This window comes from Rhinatrema bivittatum, chromosome 11 (assembly GCF_901001135.1).
Source record: "Rhinatrema bivittatum chromosome 11, aRhiBiv1.1, whole genome shotgun sequence".
In the NCBI taxonomy this organism is placed as follows: domain Eukaryota; kingdom Metazoa; phylum Chordata; class Amphibia; order Gymnophiona; family Rhinatrematidae; genus Rhinatrema; species Rhinatrema bivittatum.
The window spans coordinates 74,262,449-74,284,285 of NC_042625.1; the positions used below are offsets into that span (position 1 = coordinate 74,262,449).

The 21,837-nt window shown below is 46.3% G+C and overlaps 1 protein-coding gene across 1 annotated transcript; it reads left to right on the forward strand.

Annotated features, from left to right (window-relative positions):
• The first annotated feature begins 3,407 nt into the window (after window positions 1-3,407).
• Window positions 3,408-17,881, forward strand: RAB4B (RAB4B, member RAS oncogene family). The gene is made up of 8 exons (XM_029570957.1): window positions 3,408-3,488; window positions 8,925-9,005; window positions 9,306-9,420; window positions 10,161-10,223; window positions 14,858-15,012; window positions 15,239-15,334; window positions 15,796-15,957; window positions 16,502-17,881. Exons 1-7 carry the CDS (start codon window positions 3,473-3,475, stop codon window positions 15,909-15,911), a joined length of 642 nt encoding a protein of 213 aa, XP_029426817.1. The 5' UTR covers window positions 3,408-3,472; the 3' UTR covers window positions 15,912-15,957; window positions 16,502-17,881.
• Window positions 17,882-21,837: the final 3,956 nt, after the last annotated feature.

Below are 21,837 nucleotides of genomic sequence, written 5' to 3' on the forward strand. Positions count from 1 at the left end.
TGCTGCCCCATTGGTTATCCTCCTTTCACCAGGTCTCTGAGATGTCTACCTCTTCATTCAGTGCTATACATTCTAACTCTCCCACCTTACTTTTCAGACTTCTAACACCTAACGCCTCTGTTATTTTAGTATCCTTAGATACCTCTCTCTGAACCATGTTCTACTGAGCGATTGTTAGCTTTCCCCCATGTTCTAGTTTAAAAGCTGCTTTGTCTCCTTTTTCAAGGTTAGCACCAGCAGCCTGGTTCCACCCTGGCTAAGGTAGGGCCCATCCTTTTGGAATAGGCTCCACCTTCCCCAAAGTGTTGTCCAGTTCCTGTTATGATGACCTTTTGGGATCATCACGATATGACCCTAGTCTTGAAAACTATGAGCTAGGATAGGAAAAGTGGTGGAAATAGGGGTGCACCATTCAGAACAGCTCCTTCACTGAGGTTGCTGGAATGGCCAGTCCTCTGCTGCTGATAAAAGCAGGCTGCAGCATTGCATGGCATGACATTTTTGGTTAAGAGTTAGAGAGAATAGGAGTGTTTTTCTTGAGTTGTTCCCTGCTTGGGTACTGGTTACACAGCCTGGGCCAGTACCCAGGGCCGGTGGAAGCACTAGGTGAACTAGGCGATTGCCTAGGGTGCCACAGGTTTAGGGGCGACCCAGCAGCCACCTACTGCTTCATTCGGACCTGCTCAGAATTGAGAAAACATTTTGTCCTGATTCCCGACACTGGTGGCAGTTGCAGGACGTAGGGCAGCGATTCTCAACCGATGTGTCGCGTGCTACTCGCAGCCGGCGGGGCCGAAGAAAAGAAGACTGTCGCTGCCAGCCGGCAGCGTGTGTGTATTTGAGATCGGAAGGGTGCTTCTGTGTGTGTGTATGTGAGAAAAGAATGGTGCTTCTGTGTGTGTATGTGAGAAAGGAAGTGCTTCTGTGTGTGAGACTGGGTAGGTGCTTCTGTATGTGTGTGGTGTATATGTGAGTCAGGGAGGGTACTTGTGTGTGTCAATGTGTGTGTGCGAGAGAGAGAGATGGAGCATGTTTTTGGCTGGCTGTGGCTGTGAGAGAGAGGGGGCATGTGTGTGATTGAACCTGTTTGTAAGTGAGATAGAACATGTGTGTGATTGAGAGCTTGTGTGTGATTGAAAGCCTGTGTGAAAGTAAGAGAGAGCGAGAGCATTGTGTAATTGAGAGAGACTGGCCAGAGAGTAGATGTATGTATGTGTGAGAAAGACTGATCAGGGAGATGACTGGTATGTGTGTGCTTGTGTGTGAGAGAGAGAGAGACTGGTTGGGGAGATGACTGGTGGGTGAGAGACAGAAACTGGTCCTGAGGGTGTGACTGGTGTGTGTGTGTGTGTGTGTGTGTGTGTGTGAGAGAGAGAGTGAGCGAGAGAAGAGACTGGTTGTGGTCCCTAAGGAAGACCGTGAGGACAGCTTCAGCAGCTACTGCTGCTTCTGGTGTGGCCTACAAGGGAAAGTAGTAGGAGAACTGCTGGAGAGGGTAAGTAAAGGTGGCTTTTTAAATTCATTTTTCTTGATTGACTACCATTTTAATTACGAGTAGTATGTGATGTGTCTGCTGTTTTGAAATATTTTATTGGTGTTTGGTAAAGCTTTCAAAATTTGCATGAGTCTTTAATTATTGGATATTCTATTCATCAGCTGTTTTGAAATTTTTTTATTAATATGATTTTACTATTATGATTAATGATTTATATATCTTTATTTTATTGATTGTTTCATGAGGAATGGTGACATTTGTGTTTTTCCATTGTTGCACTGTACAGAGTCTGGTAAGATGCGTTTTACAGTTCAGTTTTTGTCTGCACATTTCTATTTATACTTTATGTGGCTTTATTCTGTATTTGGTGAGGGTTTGTGTTCTGCATGCAAAGACTGAGATGAAGCATTCTTTTAACATGTGGTTTCTCTGTTGGGATCTGTAGTAGCTTGGCCTGTTCTGTTTTCCTGATAGGAGGTGTATTGATATTTTAGATTCTGGTGTAATATTTGTAGTATTTCGTTTTCATAGGTAGGGTTGTTATTTGTTGAGTGTTGGCAGATAGTATAGTGTTGATACAGGAGGACCATGCGGAAATATATCACAATAGGTATGATGCCATATGAATTCCAAGATGCAAAGTTTTCTTGTTGGCATCACAACAGTGCATGAAATTATCACAACAACTTGTATATTACTTTTACTTCAGAATGTCATTTTTCATGTAAAATATGTTATAAATGCATAATTTAAAATTGTGTATGGGGAGGTGAGGGGGGGGGGGGGGGGAGGCAGGCTGTAAGGTTTGCCTAGAGTGCCTAATTCCCTGCCAGTACCCTAGTGGGAAGGGGATCAGTGCCTGCCTTGGAGGTGATTCTGCTTTTCATTAAGATTTTGGACACCAAAGAAGCAGGATGAAACTGTGACCCCCAAATAATAATTATTAAAATAATAAAAAAAAAAAAGACTTGGGTTTTGAAGATGGGAAATGAGGGGTGGAGGGTGCATATATTAAGGGATGAGGTACATAACTTCTCCCCTCTCCTAAACTATCCAATTCTTTAACCTATTCAACTATATGCAACCATTCTAGTTTTCAAGCTGTATAAACGTATTTACTGGTGGTTGCAGGGTAAAAAAAAACAATTTGCAGTACTACTGTAAATTTTCTCAATTGTTATTGTTAAGTGACTCTTGATTAATGTTACTCTGCTTGCTTGATTTAAAGTTGTTTGTAATCTGCTCGGAGGCTTTTCTTGGAACAAGGGGGATCATCAACTGTTTAGCAATAAATAAAATAAATTCATGGTGTTTGTAGAGAGAGTACATGGCTTTCAGGTTGTGCATAGCGTGCATATCGTTGAGGTAAAAGCGGGCGTGAGAATGGGTGTATGGTCTGGGGTGGAAGGGGGGGATATAGCCTGGTGAAGCGAGATACTTCATCCGAGGATGGGGGTAAGGGTGGGAATGTAAAAATCTGGGGGGGGGTGAAGTTCGGGACTGCAGCGTTTAAGGCTATACTTGTTAAAATTGTTCCTGCTTTATTTTTTCAGTGCATTTATTATTTTACTATTCATAATCAAATTAAATGGTGTCTGTATAATGCCATGACGTCAGAACATAGTAGGATGAGAGGAACAGGCATGACGTCAGGTCGCAATGAGGAGGAGTCGCGGCGGAGAGGTCAAAGGGGAGGTGTGGCGTCATGACGCAAAGCGTACGCGTCTAACCTTTTCTTCTAAGAGGGCCTAGCCGGGAGGGGCGGGAGGAAAAAGAGGTTGGGGACGGGCCTGTGATGTATAAGCTATACATGGAGTTGGGGTGGAGCCTGGATTAGATGGTGATGGGACGGGGGAGGAGTCATCGGTGGGACGGGAAGGGGCGGGGTTAACGATGAGCTGGAAGTGGAAGGGGCGGGGTCGGGAGGCGGAAGCGGAAGCGGGGTTGGGGAAGACGGGAACCGGTGCGTTTGCAGAGATGTCCGAGACCTACGGTGAGTAACTTGTTCTCGTCTCGGGTTGCTGTTGTAAAGGTCCCCTTCGGTCTGGGGGTGAGGGTCCTGCTGTCGCCCTTTGTTCGAGTTTCAGGGTGATTCTTTCTGGCCGGGAACTCCCGGACTGTGGCGGGTCGACGGGAACGAAATGCTGGGGCCGACAATACAGGAGGAGACTCCACTATGAATCTTGGGTAGGTGACCCGGAAATTTCCCGCAAGATCCCTTAACATCAGCACTTTGGCTTTCCATCTCAATCGGAATTGGCCCCTGTTGGTCCGGGGCGCCTTGAGCCTTCATTGGCAACTGTCCGGGGTATTTTCCATGTTCCGGATGTCCCTCTGAACTGACTTAGCCCAGTTATTGTAGCCAGGGGCCACAGAGCGCTTACACGATGCTAGTGACATTGACCTCCTTATGGGTTATCTTAGGCTGCCCCATGCGCTACCGGCAGAGACCTTGTATTGAACCCAGGTCCTTCTTATGGCGCATCAATTCTAGGCTGTCTGTTCTTGACGCTCTTAATTGCGCCTACATCCCAGATATCGCTATGGATAATTAATCTGCTCCCCTGTGTTGTTTGCTAATTCCTTTTTGCTCCTCACCCACAGCAGTTCTCACCATCACTTGCATAATCCTACCCAGATAAAGGGACATTGTTGTACTATTAATTGTCTTGTTTTTACGGTTAGGAGAGGTGTAGAACTACATATGGAATGTGTCGAGTGAAGGCAGGTGCATAGATTGGATAAATGAGGGGGGAGGGGCAAGTCTTCTCTTTATTTGGGGTGATAATGTAATCAGTAAACCCCGTCCAGAGATATTTTAATTTTATAGCCCAATTTTCTCATTAGATACAGTGACCTGTCTTCACACAATATTTCAGTGCATCACATTCAGGGGAAGTGTTTATTACCCAACTTAGGCATGCTTGTCCTAGTTAGTGATTATGCTACCTAAAAAGCACAGGGGTGCTGTCACCTCATATCCTGCATTTGGGGCATGGTCTGAAACACTTTACTTGCTTCTTAAGTGTGCCATTTTCTGCATTCTCAAGAAGAAGGGGGATGATAGGACAGGATGATGGGTCATGCTCACATAAGCTAGTTGAACTGTGCTATGCTTCTGGTAAAATGTGCAAATATGTGCTTGCTTGTGTTTAGACTTAATCAGGTGTCTTCATTTTTGAGGTTTTACCAACACTGAGGTCTGCTATAATGCAGAGACTGTGACTAGATCAGTGGACTGAGAACTGAGAGTTCAAATCCCACTTCTTCCACTAACATTCCCACTGTCTTTTGGTTTATAGAGGTAATCTCTTATAGGTTTAACTGGTCTAACCTTCAGGTGACCGGAGGCCTGTTTTAACCAGACCATGCAAGCTTGCATTCTCTCTGTCAAACATGTATTACATACCTCCAGAGACCATTTCAATGTTGAACCTTCTGTTCTTATTGTATTCCATTACATAACTGAATAGTGATGAATAAGGTCAGCTGTGTGAGTATTAAATGGTAGAGAAAGCTCTGGTAGGAAGAGCTGAGTCCATGAGGTGAAAATGAGATCTTGACCAAATTCTGATGCATTATGGCATGGCATGGGCCCCCTCTGAAGCATCGTTTTGCTCTTAAGCATCAGGCAGTCCAGAAAAGACATAGTTTTTAAAATCATGATGGTGTGTTTTGTGCTTGTAGAGAACAACCCAAATTGGGATCAAGTGAGTAGTAGTATCATGCTTCCAGACTGGTTGTCCTATGTCCCTGGCCTGCTCCCAAACCCTATAAGATTAATGTCACTAGGTTGTTAAAGGGACCCCCTTCACATTTGATATTGATGCCTTTGAGCCGGTAGAGGATATGTGAGCCCCATATGCCAACATAATATGGCATGGGGAATGGCAGTGAATGTAAATTCTGGGAGATTGAAAACCTTCAGTGTTTTTTTTTGTTTTTATTTTTTCCCACATTCTAAAGCCAGCCTTTGGAGAATCTTATTTTAAACCTTGCTGTGCCTGTCCTCTGTGCTGTACTTTGTCCTCACTCTCCCTTTTTTCTTTCTAATTCTGGCAGTGGTGGCTGGTACTGCCAGGCCTTACTGAGAGTCAGTTGTGTGGCTCCTAGCCCAGTGAAACAAGGCCAAGTGGTTTACTGCAGCCACTTGCAAGTGAAAAAGCAAAGTCCAGAGCTCCTAGACTTTTTCTGCTTTTCTTTCTTATTAAATTGCTTGGTTACTTTTTTAATAGCATGGGAATCAAGGTTAGCAAAAAAGTAACGGTATATCAGATGATAGCTTCTTATTAGATTAAGTTAATACGGTTTTTGATTTGCTTTTGAGAGTTAACACTCTCTTCTTCGGGTCCGAACTGAATGAGCAGAAGATGACATTTCCAGAAAATACAAGTGAATCCTAAAATAGTAGTGGGGAGGGGAATGGGGGTAGTAGTAGATGTTTGAAGGTAATAGGCAGTAGGATTATTTCTGGTAGTGAGATTAAAACAAAAAACCCAAACACTTTTAAGTGTTTGATCATTTTAATTTCAAATATCTTACTTTCCTTGCTGTTATCTGTATTTGTTTTTTATTATTCTGTATTTCTTAGAGAGACAAGATACACAATGAAGTGATTTATATCTGTTGATAGATATAATATGAAAATATAAATGAGTGATGTACTAGCACAGCAAGGTAACACCAATGATATACAAATTGTTTTCAGGTAAAGACTAATACGATTGAATTTATCTTATTCCCTGCCAACTTTACACATTGTTGGACTAGAATTTAACTCAAATAGAATCATATGTCTTAAATGTGCCCTGGACAGTGTGCGTCAGCCTTTCAATTTTGGCAGTTTCAAAGAGCTGTGATCTCCACTTCTTCAGAATGGGAACATGCTTCCAACAGCTGGAAATGATGCTGCAGCTGGCCACCAATACCTTTTTGATTCATTGGCATTTTCATTTTGCCGGCCCCTGGAGTAGATGCCCAATATTCTAGCAGGGCCAGCTCCAGAGAGGTAGAAAACTCAATTCCTATCACTCAGATTACTCTGAAAACATCTGACTGGAAATCTTGCACCCATGGGCAAGCCCACCAAGCACACAAATGTGATTCTTTACGCTGCAGTTCCTTCAGCACAGGGGAATATAATTTTGAATTAAATCTATGAAAAAGCACAGGGAATTTATATGTTAATTAAGGAAGCCTGATCATTAAATCAGCTTTCCTACAGCATATAGATATGCTGTGTTCTTCCTTCCACAGAACAATCCTCTTTATCAAGATTAATAAGCAACTCCTCATTCCATATCTGTATCAAGGGCTGCAGCCTAGAATCATCTATTGTTGACTCAGCTAGACCTTGAAATAGTGCTGCCTGTATTTATGCTTGTCAGTCTTTTTATTGCTGTTTATATTATTTTGTAATCCTCTTTAGAATGCATTGAGTAAGGTGGACTGTAAATGAGTAAACAATAATAATAATTGGGTTTTAGTATCTTGAACATAAGGTCATTGATACAGTAATGAAACATGTTCCCCCAGGGAGGTGTTACCTTGCTACTCTTTGTGATGTGTAATTTTATGTCTAAGTTTATTCTTGTGTAACTTCTGCCCTGTTTTCCCAGTGTAGCATCCCCCTTCACATTTTCTGCGTAGAGTAAGCCATACTCCATTAGAAGGAGGAGTGTGGGAAGCACCCCCTCGTGTTGCATGTCCTTTCCCATGTGGGTAACTGAGGAATCCCTGAGATGTACTGGCATAGCTTGCAGCCTGCTATATTGCAGGGATTTCTAGTTTCTTCTTTCAGAGTTTGCTTCTTACTAGTTTTTGCTTCAGATTAGGTTTATTTGTTAACCTTTATTTTTGTATTCAAGTGGACTGACATGGCATCCATGCTATTTTGGCCATTTTTAAGAACAAAATGCTTTTCTTTGGAAACCTCTAGACTGTGCTTCCAGGGCAATCCAACCACTACGCTCCCTTTACTGTGCTAAAATCCCAGTCTGCCTTTTGCCCTGGTGCCCCTTTGGAAGCAGCCATAGTCGGAACAGCATTGGGATGACCTTGCAACGGATCAGGCCCTTGATTGGATCACACAGAGTGGTGATGTCATGCCTGGAATGGACCAGATGGAGCCAGTGAGGATGATGCGCTCTGGGATGCTGCTCCCAGGGGCTAGTGGGACGTCAGGGGGTGGGGGAGGGATAGTATCATACAGGTTTTGGAAAAGGAGGATTTGGCAGTGACCCCCTTGATAGATCGAAAAGTGAATGTTTTTTCTGACTGCATAGACCTCTGAAATTCTGCTCAGCAGAAGGTGGGTGCAGTTTTGGGAATCAAAAGGAAGGATTAGATGGCACCTGTGTCTACTGCGCTGCTTATCTTGTGTCTGATTTCATTAAGTGACTGAGGAACCCTCAAGTCAGGTTTTCCATTTGCATGTGTGCAGTTCTGCTAACTGCCTGTGATCCATTTTCTGACCTTCAGAATCACTCAGTGCTTCCCCATCATAGTTTTGCATATCACCTGGCGCAGGGACTGCTGGTAGGGTCTGGAAGAATGTGGATTGGAATGCTGTTAAATGGATGGGGGAAGGGTGCTGTGTGTCAGGGATTGCAGCCTAAGCAGGGCAGAACTATGGCACTTGTTTTAAACCACCAGAGGCACAAGATAAAGAGGACATTCTCTTCAAGACTTCAGCTGCAACCTAGAGAATTGCTCTGTGTTTGTGAACTTGTATCTGAGCAGATGTTGAGGGCTGAGTCGTGCCCTTTCAGAGCTTAACAGCTGTGCCCCTTACCATTGGTCTCCCCAGGCAGTACCGGATCTGTCTGGCAGGTTTATCTGTTCCTTGTGTTGACCAGCTTGGTGTGGCGGGGTACCATCCGGAAAGTCATGGTGAGTTAGGATATTGGAATTTGGGGTACAGCTGAGCTGGTGTTGATGGCTGCTGGTTTATTGTGGGACCTGGGTATTGGATATGGGAGGGGAGGGGAGGGTGAAACATGGATTGAGGGCTCTTGGCGTGCTGAGACCTAGCAAAGAAGGTGGAATATAGTGGTGGAAGATGACAGTTAACTTGGATAAGGAATTAAATCTTACAGGCAGTCACATTCTGTGCCTGGCAACGTAGACAGGAAATACAGGGCTGACTGGTGGGTCTTTGGCTCTTTTTCTGCTGTTGTCTGCTGCGTCACTGTGAGCCCAGTCCCTGCCAGCAAGGTGTGTGCTGTAAATAGAACAAAAAACTGGAAAACATCTTATAAATCTGAGGCAGGAAACACAGCCCACCTCTGCCACTGAATTACCTTTAAGTCAGGGTGAAAGGGCTCCTGGCGATGTTCTTTCTCTAGCCTGGAGCCAGACTCCTGAGATAGTCCTTAAAATGTTTGCCTAGCATAAAAATATAGTATTGTTCTCCTACTTCTTTTTCCAGATTTCCTCTTTAAGTTCCTTGTGATTGGGAGTGCAGGGACGGGGAAATCCTGTCTTCTTCATCAGTTCATTGAGAATAAATGTAAGTAGGTGTTAAGTAATGCCCTTGCTTTCTCTTGCAAGTAGAAATATCTCCATAATTATAAACATCTTATTTTCTGGTTTTTGTTGTTTTTTTTTGTAGTTATGACATTTTTTTCTATTAATATTAAATCATAAAGCACCAAGGTGAATAGCACATTACTTTGAAAATCTGGGAAGGTTTGAGGTTAAATTATTTTAATAGCTTCCCTTTGTAGGGTTTCACAGATGCACTGTGACCAGACCTTCTTGTATCATATCCCAAGCTCTTTGTGTCCTCCTCCTCCTCCTCTCTCTGCAGTTAAGCAGGATTCGAATCACACAATCGGTGTGGAATTTGGGTCCAAGGTTGTCAATGTGGGTGGGAAGACAGTAAAGCTGCAGATCTGGGACACAGCAGGACAGGAGCGATTCAGGTATGGAGGAAAAGATTGCCCATGGTTTTACGGATCACGCCTCAAGCTTGGCCCCTGACCAGGGTGATACAGAGAAAGCTTCGAACGTTGTGCCACTAGCTTGGCGCAGGGGGGCAGAGTGTGCTGGACTCAGATTGGGTGGGCAGACTGATCTGCATGGCAAATCAGTCGCAGAGAGGATGTAAACATGTAACGGTAATTGCATCCAAGGAATGCAATGTAAGAAGCCTCATATTATCAGGCATAAACCTGCTGGTTGTAATAGGAGAGCCCGATGAAATGGGCAAGAAAAGCTTAAGCTCTTTTCTGAAACTGTCGCTGCGTCTTTCTCCCTCCCTTCTACTTTGATGGGATAGCAGAAGCATTAACACTCAATATACCACTGAGAATTCTTTATCGTTCTGCTTGTATGAGACCTGTTGCAGAAGGCCCAGAAGTGGGTCCAGCTTTGGTAGAAAGAAGGCAGGACAAGGGAATTTAGTCCTATAGCGGTATTTAGGGGCTTCTTCCCCTCCCCTATTAAATGGGGGTAAGACTTCCACCCCAGCTCTTGTGTGGCTGGCATCCATGAAAAAGGGGGGGAGGGGGGGTGTAGTTGGTGAGCAGGGATGGTGGGTTGGGGCTGGGGAAGCTTTGGAATTGTCCTTTCTTAAAATGAGAAATGATTGCACCTCAGATGCTTGCAGTGATGCTTTTAATTTCCTTCTCTCTCCCACTTGCCTCCCATTGCCCTATACTAGATCTGTAACTCGAAGCTACTATCGGGGAGCGGCAGGAGCCCTTCTGGTCTATGACATTACAAGGTGGGTGTTTGCCTCTCACCACAAGCTTTGCCTTAGGGGTGGAGGAAAATGGAACGTGGGTCACGTGCTCCTGTGTTGCTGTGGACCTTAGAGTGAAGGGCTCGTGGGTGAATTGTGGGGGGTGATGTAGCAGGATCAGGACTATCAGCTGGGAACCCCTGGGTGCGAGGCTCTTCCTGCATGCTACAAAAAGGAGTTTGCTTCCAGACCTTTGACTGCGTTGCCATTTTTGGAAAGAGCTGATGATGGGGAATTTGGTGTTCTTGGATGGACAGTAACTGGAAAGTGACCTGGTTTGACAGGAAGGGATGAGTGAGGTGTTCAGATGGTAAACTCTATAGAAGGAACAGCTTAGTATAAGGGATATAATGGAGAAGGGCATATTAGGCTGTGTTTGAGAAAAAAAAAACCACATTGTGATTGCTGACTGTTGAAATATACAAAACACCAGTTAAATCTTAGATTTTTACCACGATGTTTGCTTTACTTTTTACCATGAAAAAGGTTATTTTATTCGTTTCAGGATATTAGATTGGGATGAACAAACAGGGGGATGGGCATGAACAATCCTGAAGGGGAGGCATGCTGGCTACCCAGTCAGGGGAAAAAATGGCTAAACTGTTGAATCTGTGCCATGGATGCACTGCAAGCTCAAGAGGAAGGTAGCTGCCAGAACGTAGTGACCTCATTGTTCGCATGCCACGGCTTAGCTGTGCATCTCTTTCGGTGAGCTGGGGAGAGGAGCTGCTGCTTCTGTGGAGGGCCCAGGTGGGTGGCACTGCGGCAGAATTGGACATGGTGGAGCCACTGTGGTGTGCCACAAATGAGGGAGAGCTGCCACCCTCTGACCTCAGCCCAGAAGGAGTTCCTACTGCCGCTGGGTCCCTACTCAGGGAGAGAGATCACAGCTGTTGCCTGCCAGGGGAAAAGAAGTGGTGAGGCAGGTGAGAGGAATGAGCATAGATAATGAGGAGATGGACGGGAGAGAGGGAGAAGGTGAGGAAGGGAGAATAGAGGCAATAAGTGAAAAAAAGTAAAATAAATGATCAAGATGAGCAAGCTAAGAAAAATACAAAAACAGAGAAAAATAGTGGGGAAAAAAAAGTTGGACTGGGTGAAATGGAGTTGTTCCCAGCTTCTAAAATTTTTAGCTGACACCAAAGTTGTGGGGGGGGTGTTTTTTGGGTTTTTTTAATATTCCCTGCATCTGGATGTGCTGCATCTCTCTCTGGTCCAAGTGTGTCTCTGTGCTTGTCGTGTGTGGTCAAAAGAACTTGATATGCCATATGTGGGTCAGACAAGGGTCCATCAAGCCCAGTATCCTGTCTCCAATAGCAGCCGATCCAAATCACAAGTATCTGGCAAAATACCCAAACATTAAATATATATCCCATGCTACTAATGCCAGCAATAAGCAGTGGCCATTCCCTATTGGTTAAGAGCAGTTTATGGACTACTCCTTCAGGAACTTATCCAAACCTTTTTTTAAACTCAGCTACACTAACTTCCTTAACCACAACCTCTGGCAATGAATTCCAGAGTTTAGTTGTACATTAGTGAAAAAGAATTGTCTCTGATTTGTTTTAAATGTGCTACTTGCTAACTTCATGGAGTGCCCCCTAGTCCTTGTATTATGCAAAAGAAATAACTGTTTCACATTTACCTGTTCTTCCTTTCATGATTTTGTAGACCTCTGTCATATATCCTCCCCTCAGCTCTCTGTGTGATGTGGTCAGTGTGTCTGCCTGTGTTTTTCTGTCTAGGTGTAATATGTCTGGATATTTAGTTTGTCTCTCTCTGTAGGGTGTGTTTGGGTGTTTTGTTTCACTCTGTGGTCTGGTTGTAGTGTGTCTGGGTATTAAGTATCTGTTTCTCTCTGAGGCTGTCTGCGTGTGGGGTATCTTCCTCTCTGCCCATGGGTGTATATGTGTGAAGAGAAACAAAACGGGTGGCTTTGAGTCACTGGCTGGCAATGTGGCTGCTTATTCATGGGTGTGTGTTTGTGTTTGTAATTATATTCACTCATTTTCTGACCCCCCAGGAGCCATGCTCACACACAGACATCCTTGCCTCTTCCCAGCCATAAACTCCCAGACCTCTTTTGAGAATATTTATTTAAAAATCATTTTTATTCCCCCATTCCCAAGGCTTCTTGTCCAATGGAGATTACAGTAAAATATTCACAATTAAAATCTTCTTTAATAATTACAAAACATCAGATAGTGATAGTGAACGGCAGTAATTATAGGCCTTTTGAAACTAGATCAGAAGAGCTGTGGGCAACGCTGTGCTGGAGGTGGGAGGTGAGCTGTGACTGGGGCAGCGTGCTGAGGTCAGGCTGGGGAGGGAGAGGGCGGGTAGTGTCAGGGCTGGACTGGGGGGGAGGGGGGAGTATTGGAACCATGTTGTGGAGGGTTTGGAGTCAGACTGTAGCAGGGGAGAGGGTTGAAGTTTACTTGGAGATGCGTAGCAAAGAGCGTGCTAAGTCCACCTATTGTGACAAGTGAGTGTGTGTGAGAAAGATGTGAGGTCAGGAAGTAAATGTGAGTGCATATAAGGAGGAGAAAGCTTGACCACATAATGGTGAGTGAGCACACTACTTACTACTCAACATTTCTATAGTGCCACTCAATGTACGCAGCAAACACGAAAGGTTTGCACATATTTAAATGCCCCCAGGACCCCCAACTGGTCAACCTGAGGCCGATGCCATTGGGCTGTATGGCAGTCATTCGGTTGAAGGTGACCGTTTTGCCAAACCAGAGCAGTGAAGCGGGAACAGTAGAGGTTTGCTCCTGCCCCAGAAAAGCCCCATGGACTCGTGACTGGCTAAGGGCTGGGGGGATATTGCCCGAGTCCATTTGGTGCACCAGCAGACTTTTTTTTTTTTTTTAATAATGCAGGTTTTGGAGTTAGTGGTAGGTGGGGTGTGCATACGCACCCCATTCCCTAGCGAAAGACAGTCTGACAAGTGCATTATATATATATATATATATATATATATATAATAGCTGAAACCTGTAGAAATTTCCCGGAAGCCCCTATTCATTATTCTGCTTTCCATCTTCCTCAGCCCTACCAGCAGTTTCTTCCCATCTTATCAACCCAAATCCAGCACACAGTGATCCCCCTTCCCTCATCAGCTTAGCCTCCGCACACTGACACCTCTCTAGCTCCCTCTGGCCTGAGCACAGCACTCCCTTTTCCCTGCCCACTCAGCAGCCCAAGCAACATATTTTGCCTCCCCTCCACAGCACATTCCACCACTTGCCCAGCTGGATCCCAGCAAACTCTGTCCCCACTCCCCAGGTTGTCTCCAGCTCAACCTCTGAGCAGCCTTCCTCAGCCTGACTATCCGACACCAGCTGAATCCCAGCCCTAGCACACTCAATATCCCTTCCTCAGCCTGAACTCAGCACCCTCTGACCCTCCTTTACCGCCCAGCCCCTGTAAACTCGGGTTGCCCCGCCCTCAGCCCATGGTCACTCTGACCCTTCCTCCCCAGCTTGACCCCCACCACGCTGCCCGCCCAGCACATTCTACCCCATCCCCAGCTTAACACCAGCACACACTGTCCGCCTCCAACGTGACCCTAGCACACTTTGGCCCCCACAAGTTGAATCCACTGACCCCTGTCTGTCTCCCCAACCTAACTCCCATGCTCAAAAACGAAAGGCACAGAGAGAACACCATCCAAAACAACCCAAACCTTGAAGCTCCCTCTTCCCCCAACCCTTATCCCATTGGGGCAGGGGGGGACATCCAGGGACAAGAGCGATTCCCAGTCACGCCTGCCTGGCAGCTCCTGCATTCATCAATAGTCACCGGTCAAACAGGGACCGGCGCCGTTTTGTTGTATGGCAGTCTGCTGCTGCATAACATAATGGTGCTGGCGGCCATTGCCGAAGTCAGGAGTGACCTGGGACTGCTCCTGCTCTGGAAATCCACCCAAGCCACGATTGGGGTAAGGACTGGGGTGGGGGGAGAGGGAAGTGAGGCACCGGAACAAAGGCAATGGTGCTCGGGGGGGGGGGTGTTAGTGAAAGCCATGGAGTCTGATAAACCGTGTTCGGTTGGGGTGGAGGCAGCATGTCCTGGCCAAGCGAATCCACCCCACTTCTTGGGGGGGGGGAGGGGGGAGAGGCCGCAGCTCAAATGTTTTCTCACCCCTGACCGCTTGCTGACACCTATGTTAAACAGACAAGAGAGAAACCTGCCTATTCTGCACTTGTTGATCATAGAGTATAGGGAACAGTGACATGGCACAACATTTGGAATTAGAACAGCTATAGTCTCACCATAGAACTGGTACAGCATGGTAAACAGCAGCGCAAGCTACTCATACAGCATGGGCGATGTTAGTGCAAGCTTCCTGCACAGAGGTACACTGCCTCCCCAATAGATACAGCATGGGCAGCGGTAGTTCCAGCTCCCACACACACGCACCCCCATCACAGAGCTGGATCAGCATGGGGCGGCGGTGGTACCAGCTTCCCACAGAGACACACATGGGCCCCATCACGGAACAGATACAGTACGAGCAGTAGCAGAAAAAAAAAAAAAAGTCATAGCACCAGCTCATTGCTGCAGACTCCGATGGTCACTGTGTCTGTTTTTGTTTTCTTGTGTTGAAGCCGTGAGACATATAACACCTTAACCAACTGGTTGACGGATGCCAGAACCCTCGCGAGCCCCAACATAGTAATAATTTTGTGTGGGAACAAGAAAGATCTGGACGCAGATCGGGAAGTAACATTCCTTGAGGCCTCCCGCTTTGCTCAAGAGAATGGTAAGAAGAGGGTGGAGGGGTGGGGGAGTGGTATGCTCTGCAGTTCCACAGTGTGTACAGCAGATGTCACCAGAGTGTTTTCTGAAAATCAGTGGGCCTCACAATTCTTCACTGTATCCTGTGGGGCTGGTACTATGACTGGCATTACAAAAATTATCCTTGATGTATTTATTTTTTCTGTATTTTTAATCTATAAATTTTTTTTTCTTGTTTTTTTTTGCTGCAGAGCTGATGTTTTTAGAAACCAGTGCCCTGACAGGAGAGAATGTGGAAGAGGCTTTTCTGAAGTGTGCACGAACCATATTGAATAAAATTGATTCAGGTAATGGTATTTTACATTTTAAATGCTGCTACCTTTTTATAGTTCTTGATGCTGTTTTCCTTGGACCCCCTAGGAGTAGCATGAATACAGCATAGACAGCTGAAGGGCACATTTTTAGCAGAGCCCCATACGAGCTTCACATTGATTATATGTAAAGCATGAATACAACACTCGATAGTGAATCTTCATCAGCACCCCATGCAAGCGTGTCACTGATGCATGGACAGCTGAAGAGCAGATCTCCATCACAGACCTATGCCAGTGTCACACTGATTTCATGTAAGGGATGAATATAGCATGAAGTTCAAGTTGAAGATTTTTTTTTTTTTAAAGATTCTGATTTGGGAATTTGGAAAGCTGTATAATAGAATTCAACTGTATGAATATATATATAAAAAAAAAAAATCAGGACAAATCTCAAGGGAAAGCTAGGAATCTGCTTTCACGACTTTGTTTGGCAGGTGAACTGGATCCAGAGAGGATGGGCTCGGGTATACAGTATGGTGATGCCTCCCTACGCCAGCTTCGGCAACCGCGAGGGGCGCAGCCGCAGACCAAGCAGCAGTGTAGCTGCTAGAAACTGTGGGAGCGTCACCTCCGCCATGCAGGAATCCCTGGCGAAGGTAAACAGGCGTGGCCTGTCTTACTAATGCTGGCAGAATATGCCCATGGTACGGGTGAGAGTAAGAGTTAGGCATCCTGGCACATCTCTGAGATATTAATGTGCGTATCTTTGGAATTTTATGTGCACGAGGTCTGAATTCTCTGCTTCTGTCACCGGGGCTGAGGGAAGGTGTGATCCTGTAGTGTCTGTATGTCATGCCGTGTGTGTGTGTGTGTGTAAAATAGGTCCTAGGTACCCTCCTTGCTCCAGTACTCCTGTACTGTATGGGACAGCATATGGGGGTGGTTCTGCTCCATGTCACCCCCTTGAGTTAGCCAGAAAGACAGCAGGAATAAGGCTTCAGGAGTGGATGGTGAAGTGGGTGGAGATGGGGATATGGTTTTCCCATGGTGAGAGTCCCCACCTGCAGAAGCTCAGTACAGTCAGTTTTTTGGGAGTTTTACTCCTCCTATGAACAATATGAATGTTTTTCAAATATGGTCATGCCAAGGGGAATCTCTCATGTTGCTATTTTTTTGTGTTTATTATTTTTTTTAATTTAGTGCCGTAACTCGAGCTGGTTTTGGACCAAGGGGGCGTGAAGCACTTTTTGCATTTTGTTCTGTTCCCTGACTCCCAGGATCCTCAGCCTTGCAGCCTCCGTTCTCCAGCTTTCTGGGTACGGGATGCCCCTCCCTCTTTGCATCCTGCCGTCAAGGAATCCGTGACTCACCAAGGCGGGACTGAGAGAAATCTGTGAGCCTATGAAATGGTTCTTGAACTTTTCTCAAGATCTGACTCCACTGTTCTGCTGATATCTTCTGTTCTGCATGGAGTAGGAATACTACCAATTGTTTCCCTGTACGGGGTAGTAGCAGCAACGTGTGGTCCCCAGGAAGAGCAGCGGGTATTAATTCACTTCAAAGTCGTTCATGGCTATTTGAAAAGTAGGGGGCATTGGAAGTTGTTTGCTTTAGGTTACCAGTGAAACAGAATTTGGGATGTGTTCCTGGAACGAGCCGCCGGGAAGTGGATGAGATGGGAGCCCAAAGCCCAGGGGAGCCTGGGCAGTGGCATGGAGGTGGGGATGTCTTTTTTTTGTGCAGCAGACCTAGCCCAGGTCCAAGCTGAGATGTTACACCTATTTACAGTTGGGAGGTGATGCAGTGAATTTAGGGTTCATACAGTTTTCCTCCATTGATTTCGATCCTTGAAGCCCCATAATAGTGGAGTAACCCAAGACACAGGGACATCAATCAGGGTCAGCTGGGATTTGAACCCAGAGACTTTGGCATTGAGCACCAGACCCCCCAGCTCGCCTCTCAGGATGGTAGGGGTCTGGCACTATTGATTCAAGGCAGCAACCCCCCCCCCCCCAGGTTCCCCCTCATCAGACCCCAAGAGAAGATCTGCTGAATAATGAACTAAGTATTAAGTAGCTGTGGGTGCCTGTCTATGAACTGCCGTCTATGTTCTACAGTCCTACCTTGCCCCCCCCTTTCCAAACTTCAAAAGGATATTCAAGGGACTCAGCTCTAGAGCTTGCTCTTTGAATTGTAAGTGCGGGGAGAAAACTCTGGCTCCTGTCACCCCCACCCCCCCCCAAAAAAAAATGAATGTAAGAACACAGGCCAAGAATCTGCCCTCCCAGATTCCCACTTCTGTTCAAAAGAACTGTTCCTATTAACGTCGGTCTGAAATTTGCAAGCTGATAACCGTGTGGATGTCAGCCAAATGTGACCCTTCTGGGGCTGCCTGCCTTCTTGATTTCTTATTTCCAAGCGCATGCTGCATGTTAGCGTGAGACATCTCTATCCTCTGGCGTCGCCGTTTCCTGTTGCTTAGGGGGAGTAGCTGCGAGCCAGGATGACCTTGCAAAGGCTTTAGCCCCCCTCGAGGGAAAAAAAAAAAAGTTGTTTGGCCCTGGTTTCAGCTCCTGAGAATTTCTGACAAGCCTGCGGGGAAACCTTAAACTCTACCCTCTCCATAAAACTTGGTGGGAATTGGGGAGCCTGCTGTGTCGACCATTTTAGGGGTTTTTTTGTTGTTTTTTTTTTGCTGCTTAAAAGTGCTTCTTTAAAACATTTTTTTGATACCGACGGTTACAGCACAGCAGAAGTGGCATCGGACGCTCAGGCCGTGTGCTCTGTCGTCAGATAGGCGAGACGGTCCCCCGAAAGGTGAGGCAGAGTAAGCAGCTTCTTTAGTTTCAATGCTTGGGGAGCTCACTTCAGATAGGTCTCGTATGGGGGGGGTCCCCTGCTCCTCTTGATTGGAGGAATGAGGGTTAACGTATAGCTATGGGCTGAAAGAGACTAGGGAAATAGTCTCAACAGCTGCACACAGGGGAAGTATTGGGGAGTGCATTCAGTGGTGGGCGGGGCAGGTATTGGGATAGCTTTCCAGTTTTCCTCTGTGTAAACAGTGTTTGGAGTTTGCCATGTGTGTGTGTATTCTGAGATTTGGATTTCTAAGTGTTGTTATTTATTATGTATAGAATATGTTCCCGCTCTTTTCTGAGATCTTGCTTTCTCTCCCCCCCCAACCTCCCTATTTTCTGCCTCCCTTCTCTTCCATAAAGCCATTAACAGGGGCCTGCGATAACTAACATCAGCCCCAAATTTCAAAGAGGCAGCACTCTTATACCATAAGAGGCATCTTCCGAGGGCCTCCATCGAAAGCTCCTGGAAGTTTCTCATTGTGTTTTTTTATAACGTCAGAGTTGATTTGAAAAGATGTCTCTCCATCCCTGCTTTCCCTCTGCCTTCCTAGCCATTTCACATTAGCTACGATGCTGTACAGGAGCCTGGGGAGGGGAGAATGTTAGCCCTTCCCCAGTGCTCTGTAACCTACCTGTGTATGTGACAGGGACAGCAGTGGGAAATGGTTCTGCCCAAGGGCAAGCCATGGAGCCTGAGGATGGGGGGCGCACCATAAGAGGTCAACATTGCTTCTCCAAAGCGCCACTCATTTCTGTTGTTGGTTTGGCCAAGGGTCATGAGATTCCCTCCCTCTCTTCAGTTCTCAGCCCTCCATAAAAGTTCACCTTCTAGACGAAAGTGCCCTGCAGAGAAGTCTGGGCTGCTGGTCTTGTCCGAAAGTGTTATACCCTGGGGAAGAGAGCAGAGCTTCTGCCAAAATAAATCAGCCTTTTTTTTGGGGGGGGGGGGGGGGCAGTAACCACATATAGTGTGGTCCCACTTGCAAATGACAGATCTTGCTAGGTGGTAATCTAAAGGTGAGGCAGAGGTGGATTCTCTGAGGCCCTGCTTTGGACAGTCCTAGTTTTAAAATCTTGCAAAATGCTTTAGCTGGGAACTCCAAAGAGATCATGGAGGTGTAACTACACTGCAGGTAGATTTTAAGTAAGGAGAGTATCTGTAATCATCTCCATGGAGTGTGTGTGTGTGTGTGCGCTAAGTAATCTGGGTGCGCTCTAAATGGAGCATTTCCAGAGTCCGTGCAATCTAGTTTTACTATATACTGTGTTACAGAGTGTACTTATTTTGCTGTGGGGTACCTGCAGTGTGGTGAGGTATGGAGTGGTACAGTTGCTGACTAGCTCAGGTATTTAGAGTGTGCTCCCTGTAATTAAACCAGCGGACTAGAGCCAGTCCACCTCGGTTGCATTGTTCATGGGCTGATGATCCCTGGACTCTTCAGCTGGCAGGGTAGAGAACGGCACGCAGACTCTCTCATGCTGGCTGCCCATTGCTGGGTTATGGAGGCAAACCCACGCACTGCCAGTCCAGAGAGAGCTGTGGCTGGTCTCCCACTGAGGTGTGCCCTGGCTGGTTAAACCAAAAAGCTGGTTAAAAGATAACGGTTGTATGTACAGACGGTCAGGATTGTTGTTGGACTGAGATTTTAAGGACTTCCAGAAAGATGTGCTTCTCTGCTCTTTAATAATAATAATAAAAAAAAAAAATCTCAATAAATGATGATATGTATTTCTTGGATGGAATTTTTTGCTGCTTGGTTTGAGACCACGTGTTTGCACCATTGATCTCGGCTAATGGCAGGCTAGAGCACTGAGGTTCTGTTCTTATCTTTGCCTCTTGATGTACTTGTGATATAATGTATTATCAAACCGCAAATACCTTTCCAGATGATGAAGGTTAGATAGAGATATTTATAGGCAAGAAGCAGGAGAGGTGAATGGCCCTCAGCTAGTGGGCAAGCAAACATCCACCAGTCCTGAAAGGTCAGTCTGCAAGGGCCTCCTGTGGACAGCTATGCTTTTCAGTGTATTAGCAATGAATTTGTATGAGGGCTTTTCTGTGCTGTCATCGTACAGCGTGTAGTGATTGAATTTATTCAAAACATGTGCCAAGACTCTGTTATAACACAGATTGCTTATCCCCCCTGTTCCAGATGCCAGTGATAGTGTTTTGGGTTCACAGGCTCTATACTGGGAGGTGGGCCAGGCTGCCATGACCCTAAGTGTCCTCTTAAGAGTATACACTGTTCCCCTCCCCCCCCCCCCCCCCCCCCCCCCATGCTCAGCAGGAGCCCCACACCCTGGATGTGGAGCAGGAAGCGGCAGCACCTTTTTTTTTTTTTTTTTGCTTTTCACTGGCGGTGTAAGGCCATGTAACCTCGCATCTGATGCTGTATCCCATTGGGGTACTTGGTATCAATTAAAATGGCAGAGACCTTTAAAAATGCCCCTTTACCTGTGTTCCTGGCACTAATAAAAGATCCCCCCCTCCACATCTTCTAAGAGTTCCAATGCCCTCCCCCACACATTTAGTAAAAATGGCTCCTCTCCACAAACTTCTCACTTATAAAGCTCTGTCTCCTTATTGCAGGGTTTCCCAAACTTTTAACCAGCGTGACCCCATTTTACCACTTGAAAATTCACATAATCCCAGAGTATGACAAAAATAAATTAGCAGGGGTATGGTCCCCCTCCAGCAATCACACCACTCTCCCCCTCCCCACACTCCAGCAGGTCCTCTTCCAACCCAACCTCTCTCTCAACTACCTCCTCTCCAGCAGACCCCGTCTCTCAACTTCCACACCTTTCCTTCAGCTTCTTTTGCATCCCCCATCTGATCCTTTCTTACAACCCCCACTGCACCTCTGTTATCCCCTCCCTCTCACCCCATCCCCTATTTCCTCTTCACTCTCGTCCCCCATCCCTTCCACCTCTTCTCTGACCCTTCTCTCTCCAAAGGTCCTCTCGTCAATCTTCTTTCATTCCTCTTCTCTCCACGGCCTATCCCTCTCCAAGTGATCCAACCCTCGCACCCCTGCTGTGTCTGACCTGTCCCTTCAAACATCCTCCTGGGCCAGGGCTGATGGCAGCATTTCCCTTTGGGCTCAGTGGCAAAGGCGGGATGACAACTAGTGAGAAGAGGAGGGGCTGGTTGATGACAGGGGCATTATTTTTCTCTTGCGTAGGTTCAGTGATGGAGGAGGAGGAGAGAGGAGCCTTGGCAATCTTGCCCGCCTGCCTGTGCACTTTCAGCCCTCCCTTCCCCGGGTGGCTGGTCCCAAGCCCAACAGCATCTGTAATGAAGCTCAGTAGCAGGGCCTGTGGCCATGATCCCTTCTCCTCTTACTCCAGAAACTCATGTGAGGATAGGGCCATTGCAGGGCTTGTGAGGGCTCACAGGTCCCTTGCTGCCTTCCACTACTAATGCTGCTGCTTCTGGTAGCTGAAGAGTGCTGCCATGTGAAGCACTTGTGACCCCGGCAGAAGCTTGCATGATCCCATGTCAGGTCCCGCCTCACAATTTGGGATCCTATGGCTTAAAGCCTGCTGCTGGGCTCATCACTTGAAGTTCCCAACCAGCTGATTCCACTTTTTTTTTTGTTTTGTTTTGAAGGGCAAAATGATTCATGCCTGGTTTTTGCCCCTATTGCAAAAATAAATAGTTTTATGAATATCGCT